Source organism: Podarcis erhardii, assembly GCF_964252035.2.
Source record: "Podarcis erhardii genome assembly, chromosome: 1".
Taxonomy (NCBI): domain Eukaryota; kingdom Metazoa; phylum Chordata; class Lepidosauria; order Squamata; family Lacertidae; genus Podarcis; species Podarcis erhardii.
In genome coordinates, this window is record NC_138497.1 from 16,300,538 (window position 1) to 16,322,543 (window position 22,006).

Here is a 22,006-nt window from a genome sequence, read left to right on the forward strand (position 1 = left end):
CTGCTGTTTTAGTGTTTACATGCAAGTGGGAAATGTCAGGTTTCAGCTTTGAAATCAATGCTGGCTCTTTTTCATTTGAAGTTTGTAACTCATATAGCTGATGTGGTCTAATCTCACAAGCCAGAGAGGGAGCTGCATGCAAGTTCCGAGTCAAGGGATGGGGCTTCAGAACCCCTCAAAGCTGCTTGACCTGACCCACAACTAGCAGAAGCGAAATGTCATTCATCCAAAGCAAGCAAAAATACGCAAGTTTGCCCACTTTTTGCTGGTCTCAATTCAGCTTTTCTCCTTTGGGAGTATGTTTTGTCACAGCTGTTCTATTGAAGCCTCCAGAGCTGTCATATGACAACTACCACCAGCTGGGAGGGGCAGAGACTTCTTGCACAGCCCTCTAAGGGAAGAAACTCGCAACTGTCAAGCCACATGGCTTTCATGCATTCTGAAGTAAAGCTATGCTCCCAACTTGCATTTGAACTTGAATCCCGCCATAGAAGTAACCTGTTCATTATAGTTCTGCCTCTTTGTGATTCAGGCTTTAATCCAAATTCTACTTACCTGGGAGTAAGCCCTATTTAATTCAATGAGAGACTTCTGAGTAGACATGATTAGGAGTGCAGCATTAGTCACATCGGAGGAGCAGCACTCTGGTGAACAGGTCATGAAGTTACTACTCAAGTGTTTCTTGCTCATATATTTAAGTGAAATTGTATGCACATATACTAACCAATGTGGAAGTTATACCAGGTGGGGCTGCCAGTGCAACTCTCCTTGCTACTGGGGCTTTGCAAATACTTGCATATATTTAAAAGGTTAAGACTGCAAATACTTCCCTGTACAAATAAGAGCCTATGCAAGTCAGCAGGTAGGGAATCTGTTTTCTTCTTCTTCTTCTTCCCTTTTCAGACCACCACAAATGAACAAGAAAGGCAGGGAGGCTTTGAAACATTTTTGAGTGTCTTAGTGCTGCTGTTACCCTCTTTCAAACCAATTAATACTTGTCTTGATTACATGCCAGAGCAGTCCTTTGGAAAAGCGGAAGGGTTTCCCCTATTCGTTTATAGCCTGCCATTCCTCCTGAGGGAGCCCAGGGCTCCATGATCCGATTTTGAAACATGCTGTTCAAAAAAGTGATTTGCACCACTTTGAGAAGCATGGTCTGACAGATTTAGATCTAGCTGCAGAGTTTTGAATGTAACAGGCAATATGAGTAGCTAGCTGCCTGCTTGCCTGCCCACACCCATCCAAATATATAAAAAGCTATCTTTGAAGACCAGAGCTTTTAAACACAGGTGAATATGCCTAAATGTGTTATGTTTGGGGACCAGATTTTGTTTTTGTTTTTGTGAGGAGGCATTAAAACTTGTCATGTTACTAGATATGTTTGGGGGGGGAGGGATAAGAAGACTACTTTAACTCAAAAAGTTTAACTCAAAAAGTTAAAAAGGTGAGGCTTTCACTATCAGGAAAATAATGCCCAGCCCTCATAGATCCTGGTATCAAGCAGACAGCATTTTCTTCAATGAATATTAATAACAATAGCAATAATCTATTACTTATACCCCGCCCATCTGGCTGGGTTTCCGCAGCCACTCTGGGCGGCTTCCAACAGGAGATTACAAATACATTAAAACACCGAACATTAAAAAACCTCCCTAAACTGGGCTGCCTTCAAAACGTCATATTTGTTTATTCCTTTGACATCTGATGGGAGGGCGTTCCACAGGGTGGGGACCACTACCAGTGAAGAACTGAATTGAAATCTAGTGTCTTTATACTGTTCAAAATCAGTTTAATACTAACTAAGCAGCAGTTAGACTTTGTAGGCTGTCAAATCTCTCCTCCAACAGAAGACATGTCTTTTTCTGGAAAATAAACTGTATAGTTTGACACATTATTCTATTGTATCAACCTATTTCACTGTATTGCTCTTACACTGAATTTTAAATCAACATTTAAAATTATGCTAGCCTTAAAATATGTTACATTGCATTTCTAATATATAAAAATGGATAGTCCTACTGTTAAGTGGCTAACCTTGATTAGAAAATTAGACTAATTTTAAGAATTGATGTAGTGTTTAGAATATAGTGGGGAATTATTATGTCTTATAACAAAGGGCAAGCTTGGTTAAATAGGTAGTGAATCCAACCTGAGTGTTTCCAAAATGAATATGCCCTGCATGTCCACGCCAATATTACATTCAAAAAAGATTACATCACAGTTGATTTAATTTAAACAGAACATAAACAAAACTGCATATTCAAGATAGTTTAATATGTATTTTCTGAATTAGAAATATCACTTTCCTAAATGAAAATTACTAGTGTAATGACTCACTTCTCCCCCGATCACTGAATTACATTATTTACACATATAATACAGATTGATTGTAGCTCAAAACATTATTAAAATAAAATGTTTAATAGATACAAAGGATCTCTTTCCCCATAACATAGCTTTAGAGGGTGTCCAAACACCCATTTAAAAGTAATTTTCTACTAGCATTAAGCTATTTAAGTGCAAACAATATTTTTTGGGGGGAGGGGGGAACCTCTATGATTGCAGCATCCATCTTCCTGAATTACATTTATGAAGCCAGAAAGTAATGACTTTCATTTCCCATGAGAGCATTCTAGACTAACCATTGCTGGATAAAAAAAATCAGTGCAAAAAAACCCAACAATGAAGTTCTAATTTATATAACCATTAAACTTATTCAGATTTAACAAACATTTTGTTTTACAGAGAAACTGGAAAAGTTATACTATTTTTAACTGCAACACCAAAAGAAGTATTTTTTAGCAAAATCCTTCTTTTGGCCATCAGCCTAAATATTAGCTGTAAAAAGAATTCATTACATTATTATTTTTGTAAAACACTATGTGATTCACATAACTCCAAGTTTACACTCTGCCTTTAAGAATTTGTGGTGCTCCCTGGCTGAACAGCAGCTCCTGGTTCCATTGCCATTACTTCTTGTTCTGTGTTCAAAGATTTGCTAGCAGAAATGTGATGGCTATACTACAGTTCCACTTGGAGAATTGGCCTGGTTTTGGGATGGCAATAAACCCTGCAAACAAAGCAATTTGCATTAATCCAGCAAGAGAACCCAGCATTTAGTTTTCTAAACAGTTCTATATATATCTGTAGACTTTCAGTGCACAGTGGTATTTGCATATTATGACTTCAAAGTGATAGATCACATTGTTTGAACGTCTTAACACGAACGATTTTGCTCTTTATGTAGCAGTTTAGTTCAAAGTAACTTATAAGATGTAGATCACAATTAGAATTCCAGGGGTGTAGCAGCAAGGAATATGGTTGCTGCTTTAAAATGAACATGAAGTATCCTGATAAAACTTGACAAAGTGGGTTTTAGTCCACAGAAGCTTATACCACAGTATGTATTCATTTTTAATAGGCCCCAGGAATCTTGATTATGACCGTAGTACGATTAGATTTTAGCTCATGTCTTACAAAACTTAAGCTATCCTATTAAAAACATAAAGTCAGTGAGCCTCAGGGCACATTTGTGCCACAAGTCTTTTACCAGGAGGTTACGATCAACATGTATCTCTCCCTGCTGTATGCACCTTGCAACCATAAGACACAGGTATTCGTGAGGGGCTCTTCAGCCAGATGTTTCAAAGTGCAAGGTGGAGCCCCTCTCAGCCACTGTATCTATGCCAAGGAAAGATGCTGCAGCCTATTGTTTCGTGGATGCAGAACTGCTGGTTGGGCAGGGGGAATTACCCTGCTTTTTCAAATGACGTAATGGACCCTTTCCAGCCTGTGGATCTGCCAAGCCAACAGAACCAATGTTGCTATGTCAGACATAGACATCACAGGGAAGCAACCCTTTAATAGGAAATCATTTCACCTCTAATGAAACCCACAAACGGAACACTAACAAGCAACTGCAGTTAGTGGTTGCGCTTGCAGTGAACTCTCGCGTTTCCAATTAGCATTTTTTAAAAACTGAGTTTTAAACAATGGGAAATGCTCGTTTCATATTTAATTTGCAGCTCACTTAGCAACAGTTTCTCCAATCAGAAACTGATCAGCAAGGCTAGCAAAGCTGGCTTTAGAGATACGGTTCTGAACATTTCTGTATTACACCCCTCCCCTAACAGATACACTAGCATCTACACCTAACTTGGGTGCTTTTTTTTTTTAGTTTTGTTTCTTAAATACCATTGTTCCACTTTAAGTATGCATGGGGGAAATCCCTCATTTTGAATACTTGGTTTTGCAGGTATTTTTCTTACCTGAATATTGTGAAATTCAGGTTGGATCAACCAGATGGGCGGGGTACAAATCATTATTATTATTATTATTAATTGTAATGTAGAATTAAGTCTTCAGAATCTACAGGAGCTCTTTTGGGGTCCGACCCAAATACTGAGAAAGTGCTATGAAAGAGAAGTATACTCCCTGCTCTTGAAACCAGGTTGGACAAAAGTGCCCTGCTTTGGAGAACACTAGCTACCCAGACCAGAACCTGGCCTGATATTTTCATCTCTTAAAAATGTCTAAACCAAGTTTATTCAAGATGACATTTCAGGTAGCAGCACAGAAAGAAAGACATAGCTCCTCCGGGTGCACTAGGGTATAATTCAAAGTGTCTTCATTTTAAGCCCAGTAGCCTAACCACTGTTTCGGTAGGCACACACTTTTCATATTACAGTGTTATGCACAACATAGTCTAGCACACCCCACACCAAAGTTATGTCCCAGAGAAAAATGTGTAAAACTGCTGATTTCAAAATGGGAAAGGAGCCTTTAAGAAAACACCACTCTGAATAAAGAGTATAGCATTAGCTAGAAACATGAGACAGGAGAAAGTAGCAAACAAATGTGAAGTCAGATCTAAACCATCTGCACAAACTTGCCATGTCATAGGAGTGACGGCCCCAAAATCGGATTCAATAGGCAAAGTAAATGCTAATGGGCAACCCTTAACCAACATAGTTAAAAAACATGGTCTGTTCTGTGGCTGATATCTGTATGGTCACTATATTCTTTACGTTTCTCATACATGTCAATATTAATAAACAAATTGCTTTACTTGGTTAGGCCACAGGTCCAAATGATGAATATCATCCAACATCAATGATTTACTGTTAACCCAGGTGTTCATAATCAGAGTTTGACAACAAAATTTGACTTAGTAGACAGATGTAGGTAGTGGTGCTCTCAGCTGAATTGGTGAGGATCACTTTTCACTGCCAAAGTCTCCATGGTTCTTGCCTCCAGTTTTCATTTCTGCACATTTCCATAGCTCTTCACAGCCACCATTTCTTCTCATCTGTCACTGCTGGGGGGCAGGGGAGGAGAGAAGGGGGAACATGTCCCCATTTCCAAGGCAGCTGGACCCATGATCTCCTATGGTGTGACTGCACATGCATCCCACTGAAAAAACGTAGTGCAGAGCAAATACATGTATATTTGGATATGTAAATGTACTCAAACATATATCCCTAATGCAAAGGTGTGTTTGGATGGGGAAATAGATCTCTCCCCCCCATGCATAGACTTGAAAAATTGTCAGAGGTGTGTAACTTTCCCAACAATTTCTTTAAGCACTAGTATACAGCCTCTGAACGAGCAAGTTCTAATTGGCTGGCTGCAAGCAGCTAGCCTGACTCAAGAGCTCTGGACCAAGAGAAGCTGAATTCTGTGACCTGTATGTTTATGAAGAAATTACATCTATTTGCTGGATTTGCATAATATGTTCTGCTTCTGCCAGGCATGAAAATCTTATTCATCCAGCATTCTGGCTTCTTAGAACTTCTATGGCATGTACCCATTCAAAACTATCTATGAAACTATAAATGCCGGAAGTGTGTCCTTTTAAAATAAATCAACGAAAAGAGAGACCATCATATTCTAAACTCTGCATAAGGTGGGTTAAGTATGGGGGGGAGTTACAAAATATGACTGACTATTGTCCATTGGTCCAAGTATTCTGATTAACAGCAGCTCTACTTGTTAAAATCCAGTTAAAATCCTTTAACTGCAAGTGCTTGCCAGTGAATCTAGAATCTTCTGTATACAAACACCATGAACTCTCTCCAGGGCTGGCCCGATCATTAGAGAAAGTGAAGCGTCCACCTCAAGTACCTGATTTTGAGTATCATTAAAGAGCAGGAAATTGCGGCTTATTCTTTTTACTGCCAGGAAGAAATGCTTGAAGGATTTTCTTCTTCAGGTGCCAAAATAACTTGGCTGGCCTTGGGTGCTATGTACCTTGAAAGAGGGCATTTGATGCTCTATCAGGCAACATCATATCTAGAGCAGGCCCAGTTTGCAACTGAGCTATGGACTTTTGCTTGCGGAGTACACACAATAACAGCCATTGCTAAGCCCAACTTTAATGATTCATTTTTCCTCCTATAGCCAGTTGCCAGTAATAGATCCATTAGCCATAAGTACCGTATTTTTCACCCTATAGGACGCACTTTTTCCCCTCCAAAAATGAAGGGGAAATGTGTGTGCGTCCTATAGGGCGAATGCAGGCTTTCGCTGAAGCCTGGAGAGCGAGAAGGGTCGGTGCGCACCGACCCCTCTCGCTCTCCAGGCTTCAGGAAGCTCTCCGCAAGCCTTGGGAGCCCGCGAGAGTTCCCGCCGGGCTCCCTAGGCTTGCGGATAGCAGCCTGCATCTCGAAGCCTGGGGCGCGCTGCACGGCGCGCCCCGGGCACATTGATCAGCTTCAACAAAATCTATTACATACATATGTCAGTCACACGTAGGAAAGAAAAGAAGCTTAGCAGAGACATTGTAGAATAACTGAAGACAGGTTTTCTGTAGGTCTCACACTTACTATATGCAGATCAATAAATTTTCACTGGCCCAACTTTCCATGGTTATTATGTAGGCATCCCTTTCAAGTAATCATTTACTCGATAGAATGAAAAGGTAGCTATTTCTCTATCAAATATAACAAGTAGGGCATAATACATCTTGAATCTCTTAAGGTACCATCCTTAAGTCTAAGGAGGGAATCCAGCTGCTCTCTATATTTTTTTCCTTTTTGTTTGCACATACATCGGAGTGATTGAAAGGGTTCATCTACCATCCACAGAAGGGAGACAGGATCATTCCCTAGTTTGCTTTTAAAGAAAATGGACTCTATCAGAAAGGTTGTACAAGGAAACTATCAAAAAGAAATCCAACTATGATCAATATAAACCTTTTCTTTTCGAATGCTTGGCACATCAAGACAGGAAAAGGTTCTTAGAACGATTCAAGTATTTTTCTTGGGCAAGCAGACAAAGTTGAAACAACATTGCTTCTATGCAAATACTCAGGGAGGAAACCAGTACCTTGCATAACACACTGCAACAAATATTGAGACAGTGAGAGCCAAAGCTACCTGACAAACAAAAAAGGCTGCTCTCTTTAGGCGCAATACAAACAAGCTATTCCATTCAAGACTGGTTAACAATGGGGAGCCCTATGAAACGCATTTAGGGGGTGCAGGGGGAGGCAGAATCGCCAAAATTTGCCTGCCTCCCATTCATCTATTACTTCTGTTGGAAGACTTCACTGGACACCACTCAATCTCTTTACAGAAATTAAGACTGCATAATCTTATTGATGTAATGTAAGTTCTTCTTCCAGACTTCTTCTCAAATATATCCACTTTCCCTTTTGCAACATACTCTGCTTCTATCAATGAGACACGAAAAAGCATTTGGCAGTAATTGGGGCACCGTGCTCTAGTGCACTGCATGTCACTTCTACAAGGTCTTTTACCAGGGGTACCTAACATGGTGCCTCCAGATGTTGCTGTGCTACTTATTCCATCATCGCCAACCATCAGCCAGGCTGGCTTGGGCTGATGGAGGTAGGAATCAAATGAAATCTGGGGGGTACCATACTGGTACCCTGAATATAGCAAACTTCAAGGAGCAATACCCTTCATATGTTCAATGTATATATTCTCTGCAAGTAGGATCACACACCAAGATATGGTTACGGTTGCTAATTTAGCAGAAACTGCCGTACCCACTGAGGAGCTTGTCTCTCTCATCAAGTTTGGAAGCTAAGTTGCCCAATGGCCAAAATTAGGGGTGATCCATTCAAAAATTAAACTGGAGCCAGTGCAGAGAATCTTCAAATGCTTTTCCTGGGGAAAGCTATATGCTGAAAGTCAGATTAGACGCTGGGCTTCAAATGAATATGATCTTGCTGTGACACAGACTCTGTACCCGAAGGTAGTGGTCATATAACTCTTCAGCAAGGACAGCTCCACCCCCTCCCCTTTTCATTCTGTGTTTTCATAAAGCTTGGGGAGGTGGGGGTTACTGCTAGATGTAAAGCCGCTTTGGTGCACAGAGGCAAATGGACAGGAATCAAAGGAATTGGGTAACTAGAAAGTAACGTAACCGAACAGTAGTAGGAAGCATGGCTTTGGAAACCAAGTTGGGAGATGGATTTTTAAATCCATATTCAACGTGCCAGCCTGGGGAAGATACCTTCTAGTGACAATACCATGCCTGCTTCTGATACAATTAAGAACTCTTGCTTTTGGAGAGAACACAGAAAGAACCAAGTGGTCTAACCAAATTTGAATTAAAGTTTGCCAGCAACATCCTGCAGTATCAGCAGCCTACATTACCCAAACACTTCAGAGTTGCACGAATCTGTGTTTAAAGTTAGCCTTGGGTTGTCCTTTTATGCACTTCATTCTGGTGAGCAGCCCCTAAAGCCCTTAAACGTTAACGTGCATTGTTGATAAACAAAAGAGCTCCTGTAGAATCCAAAAGGCATCAATTCTCCATTCCATTGGTTGTTTAATGGATTTACATCATCATCTTACCTTCTCCCACAATTCCCTGTTATTTAAACTAGAAACACCAATTTTAACCACGCCCACTGCATATTTTCTCATTTAAGTCATATAACAATCCAGTATGGTATCTATGACAGTTCAAATGGACATGAATTATGACAGATCAATATAAGTAAGTAAGTCAAAGCTGACATCTGAAAACTGTATGAAATAAGAGGTTGTACATTGGTCATTTATAAAAATGGCAGTTACAGAGGCAGCAGTTTCACGGTGGCCATTTTTTGTTCAGGAATATGCTTCTTCCTGCATAGAAGTCTTAACTGCGGCAGATCAATATTAGAACTTCAGGCATGAGAAGCACTATTGACAGTTATCTACATTTTACAGTTCAGTCACACTTTTTATTTAATGTCAGTATACAGAGGACAACCCCAGTAAATTATTCTGTAATGTCAAGTATTTAGTAGGGTTCTTCAGCTGAAACAGTGACATAAAACGCTAAAAAATAAGCAGTATGAAACAAACATGATTTTTTAAAATTATAAATATAACAATACTTATTAAAGCTTCATTATTATTGCAACAGTCAATTTAGTTTAACAATTTGTTATGTTAGAAAGGCTCTTATGAAATTTATTCAAGTTGTCAAGAAATTAGATGGACGTTTATAAAGAAAATACATATGAATTTTACTGTTGATTTTTTTTCACTATATCATTACAATTTTGTACAGTATCACCTAACGTGTCAATCTTAACAAATTCATGTATACAGATTTCATAAATGCAGGAAAAAAGTCTCGCTTTTAAACTTTACACAAGTTATGTGACAGTAAATTAGCTGGTTTTCTTTCTTTAAGAACACAAGCAGGCCAGCAGTTATTCTAAATGCAAATTTAGTAGCTTTAACGTGGTAGGAGGAGACATATACAGTCTTTTCAAGTACATAACTGAGTTCCAAAAGATCAAGCATTTCTGAAAAGTCTTTAGTAAGAATCTTTCCCTCCTAATCTGGACACCCACATAATAAGGCAATTACTCTTTCCTGGCTTCACAGAAGTAACTGGCCCACTCTCAACTGGGCAGCTTCTTAACCTGGTGTACTAAGCCAACACCAATCCCGAGAACTTTGCATGGCAATATTTCAAGGAATCCCAACTCCCGTTTGTTTATGATTCAATATATTTCATTTTATATCATGGCAACCTCAAAATCAAGAACTGATTTAGCAATTCCTAACCATCCCTGAATTTAAAATTAAATCAAACAAAATAAGATAGTACTTCCCAACAGCACTTTATACTTCAGTTCTAACAAATGAAATGCCCTTTGCCAATGAAGATTTAGTAGTAAACGTGACGTCTTCCCATGCCCAAATGGTAAAACAAAATGTCTGTTAAAACAGCAATGATAGAACTCATTTAAACATGATGCTGTACTATATAGTTCCTGTTTACTGGAAAACTAAAGGACGTTCTATAATTTAACTCTAGATTTTTCCCTGTACAATATAGTTCAAATAAATATTCTAAATTTCATGTGCATTTTGTTGTACAAAGTGGTAACACATTTTCTCAGCCAGGGTATATGCTGCCATTTCACTCAACTACTGTATTCATTTGCAGTTGTCTACTCTTTTTTACCATGAGTTTTCCGGTTAAGTAGTGGCAAGTTCCCCTGAAATTACAAGGGGTTGTAGATCAGGGATAACAATGCTTTGGCCCTATAGGTTTTGCTAGACTGCAGCTCCCATCACCCCCAGCCTTTGGCTCTGCTGCATGTGGGTTGATGGGAGCTGCAGTCCAGTAGCACCTGGAGGGCTGCAGATTAGCCTGCTACTGAAAGCAACACCTCCATGTGTGACAGTAGCACTGCAAAAGAAATGCAAAAGCTTTCCTGCCATCTCTGCCATACGATGTAATCAGGAAGGAAATGGCTGAGAGATAGATAAGCAGTTTTGTCTTTCCCAGTAGTACAGCATATATATATATATATATTTTTACAAAGTCATTACTGAGAAGTTTTGTTTCCTGTAGAGTAGGTAGTTTCTCCCACAAATTAGTGCACTTCTAAAATGTTGCTGCGGTATGCAACATGGGCTTGTCCCATGTTTTCTGCTGAACATGGTACTTTAGATCTGAACTCGTGTTTAAGTAGCATTTCAAAAGAGAAAGGAAGTTAAGGAAGCTCAAGACATGGTGCGAATGCTACACGGAGGTCATAATGTTTGTAGCGTAGATCTTCTTGCTCCAACCCGGCAGCGAGTCTGTCTGTGCCCTATGGCGGTGGTGGGGGGAGATATTGTCCAGTGACATTGGCTTCCTCTGCCCTATGGGTCTCTGAGACTCAAGTCTAGCCAAGTATCAGCCAGACAAAACTGTTTATTCTAGGGAGGGACTGTCCGTACCAGGGATGGGTTAGCCTGCGGCCTTCCAGGTGTGGTCAGACTACAACTCCCATCGTCCTCAACCATCAGCCTTGATGGCTGGGGCTGAAGGGAGCCCAATACGAATACCACAGGTTGCCCGTCCCTGCCTATTCGAACCCTGTTCTTCTCAAGAAAATAACATTTGCTTTCCTGACTGCATCAGCCTGGCAGACAGACAGGTGAGGAAGGAAAAAGACAGGGTTGGCTCAGTAGCAGTGAGGTTTCAGACTGCGCAACTGGTTGAGTCTTCTGGCCCATTTGCTCCTCAAACTGGAAGTTTGTGGCCCTTCTTTCCAACTGAGATCCTCTGCCAAAGGGTGGGTGGGAAACAAATTCAGCAGAGGAAAAGGGCAATGGAAGTACTTTTCGAGGAGTCTGGGAGAGAAATGTCAACGCGGGAAGGTAGCAGCTTTAAACTCTTTAAAAGCTACGGAACTAAACTATAGGCAAGACTAACATATGCAGTGTATAACCCAAGGGAAAGAAATATGTTACCATGAGTGTTTCTGAAGACTCATTAAATAAGTATAAAGTTTAGTAAGTGCTCTCCTATAGAACGAAAATGGTGCTTATTAACACCTTTCTGGAACAAAGACTTTCTTGGCCAGAGCCATGTAAACATATCACCTAACTTGCTAATTTAGGCCAGCTGAGTGAGCTCACCGACTGCAAAAATAAAGCATAATAATAATTTGAAACCCATTCTAAATAAACACATCCTAAACAATATGGCATTTACATCAGTGTGTGATATTAGTTTTCAAAGACCTAGTGAACAACATCAGCATGAAACTTACCTTTAATTAAAGATTTCCGCATTGGCCAAATATAGAAATCCTAGCTTTTGGTACTGCATACTTATCTCTGAAATATTTGAAATGTGCTCCAAATCAAATTGTCATTTGCGTGCAAGTTACGACCTGTACCGATTAAACACAACTTCTTTGCAGAATTTTTACTTAATAGAAATGCAAGTAGCCAAAGGGTGAATGTTAAGTTACTTTAGAAGGGCTTGGATAGCTACCAACGATAGCTCAGCAATGCACATCTGCAAAATTACCTTCAAAACTGTTTGGCCCCTGGCACAGAAATACACACATTTCCATGATTTTAGCACTTGGGAACATAGACAGTTTTGTCCTTTATCCTTACCATTTGCTATTCCCCCTGCAGAAAAAGCAATGCCGTATTTTTCCAGATTGTCTATCCAAGATAAGGCATACAGGTGACATTACATACCAGGACATGTTTGATAAGATTTCACTTAAAATATCCAATTATTACATGTTTTAGAGAAGCTGTGAATCCTTACAGTCAAAATGGGCATTAATGTCTACTGGAAGAGTGTTAATTTTGTAAAACAGATGCACTTCAGAAACTCTCAACAACACTTTCCAAGTTTTGGAAGATTTAGGAACCAAGTTTAGGAACCTTCAGGAAGATCTACAGAAGATAACCAGCTGCCATTTAGGGTCTTTTGCTGGTTTATCCATCATAGGCAGAGATCAGGAGAACCCATGTGTGCATTCCAATGCACACACTGGGCTTCCCAAGTCTTTGCTTGCAGCTCTAACCCCTCACACAGTGTTGGGTTCTGAATTAAAGGATCCCCCCAACCCTTAATGGTTGCTTTTGGGGAGCCCCCTCTGAGAAGAGCAAACCAAAGTCAACCAAATTGCATGCCCAAAAGCCACCTCAAAAGTCTTGGAGCTTGGCCATAGCCTGCAAATTGCCCATGAGTATTTGAAGGCAAAATAATTTTTATCAGTAGAAAGTACTAAATATTAAATAGATAATTTCAGTTTCTTAACATGAAATAAGACATCACTAGTGCCACATTTTAAGCCTGTGGATTTAATGAAAAATGCATGAATTAAAAATACCTTTAACACAAACGTTCTGTAAAGTGATTAGGGGGTAGAAATGAGTAAGGGATACAATTCACTAGGAAGCCTTTTTTTAAAAAAAGTGACCTTACATATTTGGAGAAGATTGATATTAAAGATCAGGATATTACAACGTATATTTAATACCAAGTTTATTCAAATTTTAAATGGCGACACTAAAAACTGCTCTTGAGATGATCACCGAAGGAGGAAGAGACTAACTTTTGGAAAGAAAAAAAAAGCGAGAACAGACCCTGCTTTATGGATTCCTGTCAGAATAAGTGTTCCAACTTCAATTTACCCAGAATGCATGTTATGCAAAGCTACAGCTTACCCAAGCTGCAACCAATCCGATATCCTGAATGCCCTTACAATTCTACCCTCACTAGTTGATTTTTTTTTTTAGATTTGTCTGAATCATGTTATACAAAAATAGCTTTTGAAAATATAGGAAAACTATCACGGACACTTTGGATACACAACACTTCTCCAGCTGGAAGGCAACGGTATTTCAAAAGAACTTTACCTGGGCCAGACACTTCAAATCGTTCAGAAATATGGCATGCAGTATCCAAAAGTATGGCTCTGAGGAAATAATCTTTTCTTTTTTTCTTTTTCTTTTTTACATTAAGCATAAAGAAATTTTATATTCAACATTCAGTTATGTTTTGAGAAAAACTACCTATTCAAGTTCTACTTCTTTGATGCAGCATTAAGGGTTAAAACTTACCACTTTACCAGGCCTTGCCCATGTGCAAATAAATCCCTCCTGACAAGCAGTGACTATACAGTCTTCAAGAAAAATTAACACAGTCAGTCTTTCGTGTGCTATCTTTTTACAGATAAGAGGCTCTAACAAAGGAACTTCCTCCATTCTGGGACACAGGGGCGTTCCCAAAGTTTTTGCTGGGTCCGTTTTGGTTTTAGTAACTAGGTTCAGTTTGTCACTGCTCTTACTAGATATATGTCCCATACTATGGTTTCGCTTGTGGTCTTTTTCATGGTGCCTCTCCTTCCGATCATGTAGTGATAAGGTTGCAAACTTACTAACGCCAGAGGCAATGGCGCCGTCCATGACACTGCTTTTACTGCCAGAATTGGAGACGGCAGAATGTGGAAGGCTATTGGACCGTGGAAGAGGAGGGGGCACAGAGTTCCCAGGTGTTGTGATGCTGTTTCCATTGCTGCCTGGATTAGCTCCACCGCTTCCTGCAGGTGGGCTGGTTGCATTCATGACATTTGTGTGTGTCCTTGCTCTCGAGAGGGGTTGGTGTGGGAAGAGAATGTCTTCTGTTAGGTCCCATAAGCATAGCTGCGTGTCCTGGCCCACTGAACCAAACCTATATGTTACACTTACTGGACGACTGTCCGTAGAGTTCCTTTTAGATAGCCTAGACTGCGTGCTATTTGCTCGATCCCTTCCAAAATGAAGGAGGTCTTGGAAGTCCTCGTCGCTGCCGCTGAATTCCATCGGGTCGCTTTCTTCTATGCTAGTGGTATATGGATCAAAGGCCACGACGCTGACCCAGGATTTGTGCCCGTGGCCTCTAGCTATCACTCGGCAGTCCACAAAAGACCAGACAGTCACTAAGTCATCTTCTCCGCCTGTCACGATGTATTTGCCATCGGGGCTCCAACATGCGCACAGCAGCCCTCCAAAGTAGCTTTTCATTGTACCGTGCAACTCCACAGAATCAAAGTTAAATACACGAAGAAAGCCATCTTGGCTTACACATGCCAAGAATTTCCCATCTGGGGAAAAAGCAAATTCGTTCAGGGCCCCCTCGCCTACTGTCCATTTAAGCAAAGGGTTTCGTGTAGATTTGCTCTTGCATGTATGGACTGCAAAACTTTCTCCTTGTTTGAGTAGCTGATAGTGTGGGGCTGTGGTACCACAATTGTGTTCCACATTATACAAGTACATATTGCCACTGGAATGCGCTACTAAGAAGAGGCTTTCTGAACCAGGAACCCATTTTACACAAGTTACTCTGGACTTGTCTATTAGTCTCTGGAAAACAAAGGAAAGAAGGTACACATCAGAGTCATCTCAGTTTTGATTTTTCTTTTAATAAGGTACTTAATTTTCTGCCAGTCGGCATTTAATACACCAAGTTATTCTACTTGCAGAAAACAAGCTTATGACTAATAAGCTACTGTGTGCTTTTCTTACCCCATGTAGATCTGGAGTAACATTACAATGGTCAGCATAATTTGTGGCAAGCCTCCTTTAACACAGTTCAATGAAAAAAAGAAAGTCAGGCTGTGTACATTCTGGGAAGAACTTACTCATCAAATCTGAATCTGACATAGATTGGGGGGGGGGCTGAAAATACAACCACTTAATTTGTCCTTGGAAAAAGGAACCTGGCTTTAAGGATCCAGAAGAGAAGAAGCAATTTAGTGGAATAATGGGACCACTTTAGGTATTATAGCTCTACCTTACTGAAGTGAAAATAGGAAGGAAGCAGAAGTTACTTCAACAAAAATAATGGCAATTGCAAAGTATGCTCAACTTAAAAAACACTTTGGCAGTCTGGACCTAGGAATGGGGGGAGAGATCTAGTATCTGGGCAAGTTAAAATCTTTGAGCCACTTAACAAATACTGCATTGCTTTTGTGTAGAAGATGTCTAGACATTCAAGGTAATTAGTTACGATAGATGGAAGAGATTTTCAGTTGCGGATTCCACCTTCCAATTAACTGTGCTGGGCTTCTATGAACAACCAATGCAATTTGGCTTGTGGGTTCATTATCTTTAAGTGATAGTAATGGCACTTCTGTGGATTTTATCATTATTCTGCCAACCTAAGCCATTCAAGCATCACAACAAAAAAGGGAAGAAGCAAATAACAGTAATACCAGGGGGGTTTTTTTGTAACCAGCTATAAAACTAAATATCCTTCCCTCTCTGGAATACTGTAGTATGTCTTCAACTGGGACACAACTTATTTATTTAACTAAAATTTATGATACCATACTTTTTCACTAGTAGTGATGTAAAGGCTGCTCACTGAGGGAAAACACATACTATAATTTCAATAATCCCTGGAGACTATAGAAAAAAAATCATCAAATTATGAAATGTGAAAACCCTATCCTAGAGTTCTTGCCCTGTCTTGTTCAATATAGGATATACATCAACGTGACAAATTGTGTACAATGCACAATAGGTTAAATGAGCGGATGTAGCTAGAAAGGGCTGGGATGGTCTAGAGAAGAGTCCATGGAAGGAGGCTGGCAAATGCTGATTTCCCCTCTGGGCTTCAGAGGAACCTGCTGAATAGGGTGGGTTGAGGTATGGGGGCTAATGGATCCGTGATAATCTGGAGTCAGTACAAGCAAAGAAGGTTTGCATTTCCCTGGTGTGAGGGCAGGGGAGAGAAAGATGGTAATATTAATAATAAAGAAGAGAACAGGACACTTTCCTTTTGTGAAATCCCTTACATTAAAGCTTATACTGGGATCCAAGTCCAATTTTCAGCAATTACCCCTCCCCGCAGAAGATGCCACCCCCCATCTCACATTGTTCTGCAGAGTCTTTTCTCAAGTGGGCGGTAGCATGAGAAGATGAGAAACTCTCCTGTAAGCATCCTTAAGTCACCTTATCACAGGATCCAAGCTAGCAAATTTATAGTGAGATGCAGAGTTCTTTACTACTCTTGTCTCAGCAGACTTCAAAGAAAAAAACATGCCCGGCCCAAAGTCCACCATATTCAGTACTAAGGTGACCACTTTCAGGAATATGCCTCCTGAACCCCCGAAAAGTGAAACATTTTCAGCCAATGAAACAAAAGAAGGTTTTATAGGTATGGCTGACATTCATGAGAACAGAACCAAAAAAACCCAAACCCAATCCAGTTTATATTCAGGGTTACTCAAGGATCCACCTTCTAGAATAATTCGACTGAGTCATAATCAATGTTAGACTTCCAGTTAACGATTTTACTGACACAGGTGCTAGAAATGCGCAAATGTGTTTTGAATGTGTTTGCAACTACCTGAGTTGCTATAGCAAACTGCTGAGCATATTTATGAGTGGATAGAAGGCAAGACCTTTAAGCATCAGATTTTAGAGACTCACTTTAAAGTAGAATTTGTATTCAAATTAAATTACAGATCTCTCTACTTTAAAAATCTGGCAGCCAAACATCGCACCATCATGCGGTATACTAATCCTCAACAAGTTAAAACAAAAAAAAAAAGCTTCTTTCAAGTTGCACCACATTTTCTTATTATTATTATCTATCATCATCAGTAACAAGGCATTAAAGCCAGTACAAAATTGTGGAACAAGGTTTGTGACTTACAACTGCTCTCACAGCGTTGTATTTTCTTTACAAACCACTGCAATGAACGATAAACTATACCTAAAGCAAGTTGCAGCACATTTTGTCCAAATTGTGCTGATCCATCTTTGGAGAGCTGATGATCTGGGGTAGCTAAGTCAGTAGAGCACGAGACTCTTAATCTGAGGGTCATGGGTTCAAGTCCCATGTTGGGCAAAAGACTCCTGCGTTGCAGAGAGTTGGCCAAGATGACCTTTGTGGTCCCTTCCAACTCTACAATTCTGTGATCTTGCCTTGTATGCAAAAGGAGAACAGGGGGAGGTGTTTGGGCATAGTTGTCTTACATTATGAATTACCCACCCCTCTAGAATAGTTACTAAGCAATCCAAAAATCACTTTCATGGTCCCAAAAAGTTTCATAGGTCCAAAACTGCAAAGGCTGGTATGTATGTGTTCCAGTTTCATTGCATGATAAAATACTAAGAAACCACTGAGTGCAACTTGCCTGAAGGAGCTCTTCGGATACAGTTGTCCAAGCTCAAAGGTAAACCAAGAACTAATAAATTTATGTTCTGCAAATATGCAAGCTTTTAAGCATTAATATTAACTGAAATAGGTCTAGAGCATTCCATATAACAGTTCATGCAATCATAGAATGGTAGAGTCTACCCATTTCAGCACTGTGTCTATTTTATTTTTTGGCTGCCACAGGCAAAATTGTTGGGCCTTTGGGAGTCAGATCAATCCCTCACCCTGAGGGTTAGCCACCCTTGGATTAGGAGATGATACAGATGTAACGCTGCCCACAGTCTAAGTGTACTGCTATATCCCATACAGTACTCCAGTCTTCTTACAATAAGCAAATGGTGAGAAATTGAGGGTGTGAGAAAAACCATCAGCTCTTCCATAGTGCATTACTGTGATCGTCCCTCTCACATAATGTGATATAAATGTGCTTTCCCACTTTCAAAGGCTTCCCCTAGTATCCCTCCAAGGTGACTATTTTCAAATGGAAAAACAAACATGCATATGGAGAGCTCATAAAAGAAAATAAACGTTTGCATGCACCAAGATTACGGTATCCACTTACTTCCTCATTAAATAATTTGCTAGTTTCTTTTTTAATAGGATCTATAAGTTGCACCTGGCCTGCAGAGAAGCCCACTAGTAGAGAAACACTTTCTGCCGTGGCTGTTAAATGATTGAAGTCATGACACGTTGGTTGTGTTCCTTTGTATATCCTTTTATCTATTGGTTTACTCAAGTCAGCAGCCTGCAAAAAGATTGAAAATAAAATTAGCAATGAATATAACGGTACTCTAGTGTGCTCTACAATAGAACAAGTCTGATGTTTGTAGCAACTGTGGCAACAATGCAGGATTAAAACCCAGAGAGTTTAAAAACTAACTTTAAGTAGACCATTTGGAAATCATGTACTAAAGAAACAGCAATTTTTTTTGTATAGTCAAGAGTTGTATAGTCGAGAGTCATCAGGAGGCCAGAATATATCTAGTCACTCATGAACTGACCTCTTCAGAAATGGACACAGTCTATCAAAAGTTGGCACCACCTGGGCTTCCCAGTCAGACAGCACATGCATTCATGGAAAGCATCACACAGTAACATGCACATTGGCAGCACATTCAAAAATTCAAAGAAGTTGCAACTGAGTATGGATATCTCAGTTCCTTAACAAGAAGTTTCCTTACTCTGTAAACATAGTGGACCAAAGGTTTTACTGTATATTAACACCTTAGTACAAGATACGGGTGACACGAAACTGCTGGCAGGTGGCCATCCTTGTTTGAAGCAAAATGTTCCAAGAATCTGTAACTCCACTGTATTATGTGGTGTGCCAATAAGCTTCACGCTCTACATGAAATGCACTGCTGCTTCATCTCTGGTCATCAGAGTCATTATCCATTATCACAGAAGAGTAGAGCAATGGCATTGCGCTTCTGGTTTTGAAGGCTATGAGGTTCATCAGGTACCCCAGATAGGTCACTCCATCAGTCTAATCTATTTTACCAGCTTGTTGAAAGGATAATTCTGCATCTTCCGTTTAGGCCAATTTGTACCAGGCCCCCACAGGATCTGAACCATGTGCCCCTAAATCTGTTCTGGGAATTCCCCCAACCCTCACGAGTACATTTGGGGAGGATGCAGGGAACACCTAGGGTGAGAAGATGGGAGAAAAGTCCTGCTGCACAAGCATTAACCCTTGCACTGGTGGGACAGTTACTTAGCACTGTATCAGACACAAGTCAATGCAGTAGGAATACCCAAAACATATGGTAGAAAAAGACTTAATGTCCAGTGTGGCACTGGCACAATAAAATAGCAGCTCCATGTTAAGCTCTCCATCTTCTCCTCATAAATTGAGTCTCTCTTACCCATTACATTATGAATTTGCACATGATGCACACCAGTGGCTGCCATGAATGAATCTGCAGAGAAGCTCACATTCCCAGAGGCTGCAGCAGAGGGAAGAAGAAAAGTAAAAGAGAAGAGCCATTGGCTCTGCTAAGAGGAACTAGCTGTCTTTTGGATTCTCAACTATGCCATAGCAGCAGCTATTCTATCAGGCTGTAGCAGAGGGGAAAATAGAAAGCAAGGCCACACAATCTGCTGTGCTGAAAGACCAGCTCCTCTCACCAAACTGTTTCCATTATTGCTGGGTCATTATAACACTCAACTTTTAAAACATTTGCACCCTCCATTCACATTCCTTTTTCCTTTTGTATCATACCTTAGATTATAAGCCCCAGAGCAGGGGCTGTCTTGTTTTTTATTGATCTTGTAAGTCATTCTGGAATCATTTTTGGCTGAAGAGTGGGATACAAATGTTTTAAATAACTAGTGCATGGTGACATGTCATAAGTAAATGTGCCTGAGAATTAGAGAGAGATGCAATACAGTGGTGCCTCGCAAGACGAAATTAATCCGTTCCGTGAGGCTCTTCGTCTAGCGGTTTTTTCGTCTTGCGAAGCAAGCCCATTGACAGCTTAGCGGATTAGCGCTATTAGCCGTTTAGCGGCTTTTAGCGGATCAGCTGATAAGCAGCTTATCAGCGGATCAGCTGATAAGCGGCTTAGGGCTTAGGAAAAGGGGGGGGGGAAACCCCGCAGGAACTCGCAAGACATTTTCGTCTTGCGAAGCAAGCCCATAGGGAAATTCGCTTTGCGAAGCGCCTCCAAAACGGAAAACCTTTTCGTCTAGCGGGTTTTCCGTCTTGCGAGGCGTTCGTCTTGCGGGGCACCACTGTAATTCAACACAAGGTTTCTGCAATCTTTGTCAAGCCTAACATCTAGTTTCATCTTTATTGTCCATCATGAAGATGCTTAAAGATTACAAGAGCAATGCTAATATGTATTATTCTAGTAGGGTCAACAATGGAACTAACTGAATTGTGGAAGGTGTATTTTTCCATATGACCCCTGCTATTAAGAGACAGTTGTGGCAATAAAGTCCTTAATACTTTTTAGTACAAATTATACAGCTGACAAGTAAATTGTCGTATTTTTCGCTCGATAACACGCACCTGACCATAAAACACACATAGTTTTTATAGGAGGAAAACAAGAAAAAAAAATTCTGAATGAAACAGTGGATGTATTATTTTTGTGCTTCATGCTGTGGCCACAGACATGTGATTTGACGGTGAGTTTTGGGTAGCCCAATGCAAAAATCCTGAGAATCCATGTGGATCTGTGCTTTGTAACCACGTTTTTACACCATTGCAGCCCCAGGCAACAGTGGGTGCGTGATTTTTTTGGTGCAGGCTGTAGCCATGGACATGCTATGTGATCTGATGGTGAATTTGGGGTGACCCAATGCAAAGATCCTGAGGGTCCATGTGGATCTGTGCTTTGTAACCACGTTTTAAGTGGGGAGGGAAGGAGAAACACAGGAGGGACAAGGAGCACGAGAGGGGTGTGCGGAGAAGCAGCTGGCTAACAATGCAGGAGAGGGGTTTAAAGGGAGGGAGGAAAGGAAGGCAAAAGTCCCCCCCCCCAAGCTAGCCCTCTCTCTCTCTCTCTCTCCCCCCACCTCCATGTTTTCCGGCTGCCTGCGAGTCCCTATAATGCTGGATGCAGTAGCAGCAGCACCGGAGCACGGAGAGGAGGAGGTGGTGGCTGTTGGCTGCACTCCTAGCCAACGGAACCTGAGCCGGGTGGGCTGGAGCCTGCGCGCAGTGTGACTAGGAAGGAATTAGAAGGAAGGACGGGTTCCTTTCCTTTCCCCTCTGCTTGCCAGGAGGGCAGGGGATTTCCCTGCTCTTTGTTGAGTTTGAGCAAACACAGCAACCGGAAACAGAAGAGGGTGGGCAGTAAGACCCTGAGGCAGAAAGCAGCAACCTCCTTTCTTCAGCCTTCCCTCCTCCGCACGATCTGATTTTTGCCCCTGTACTCGGGCCAGTCGGCTCCAGGAACCACACATTCACTCAATAACACGCACAGACATTTCCCCTTACGTTTTAGGAGAAAAAATGTGAGTGTTATAGAGAGAAAAATACGGTAAATGCTTAATCTACACAGTGTTAACTTGGACATCCTGAGAACAATCCTAAGGAGTGAGAAGAACAGCTGGGAGGCTGCTGACCTCT

At 40.8% G+C, this 22,006-nt stretch overlaps 1 protein-coding gene across 2 annotated transcripts in view; it reads right to left on the reverse strand.

Annotated features, from left to right (window-relative positions):
* Positions 1-2,253: 2,253 nt before the first annotated feature.
* WDR20 (WD repeat domain 20) overlaps positions 2,254-22,006 on the reverse strand; it is a 58,358-nt gene continuing 38,605 nt past the window's right edge. For both annotated transcript variants that reach the window (XM_081861721.1, XM_081861722.1), the window contains exons 2-4: positions 18,491-18,673; positions 13,842-15,122; positions 2,254-3,070 (exon numbers count right to left, since the gene is read on the reverse strand). In XM_081861721.1, the coding sequence (XP_081717847.1) occupies positions 3,017-3,070; positions 13,842-15,122; positions 18,491-18,673 (1,518 nt within the window). In that variant the 3' untranslated portion in view covers positions 2,254-3,016. The remainder of the gene's footprint in view (positions 3,071-13,841; positions 15,123-18,490; positions 18,674-22,006) is intronic.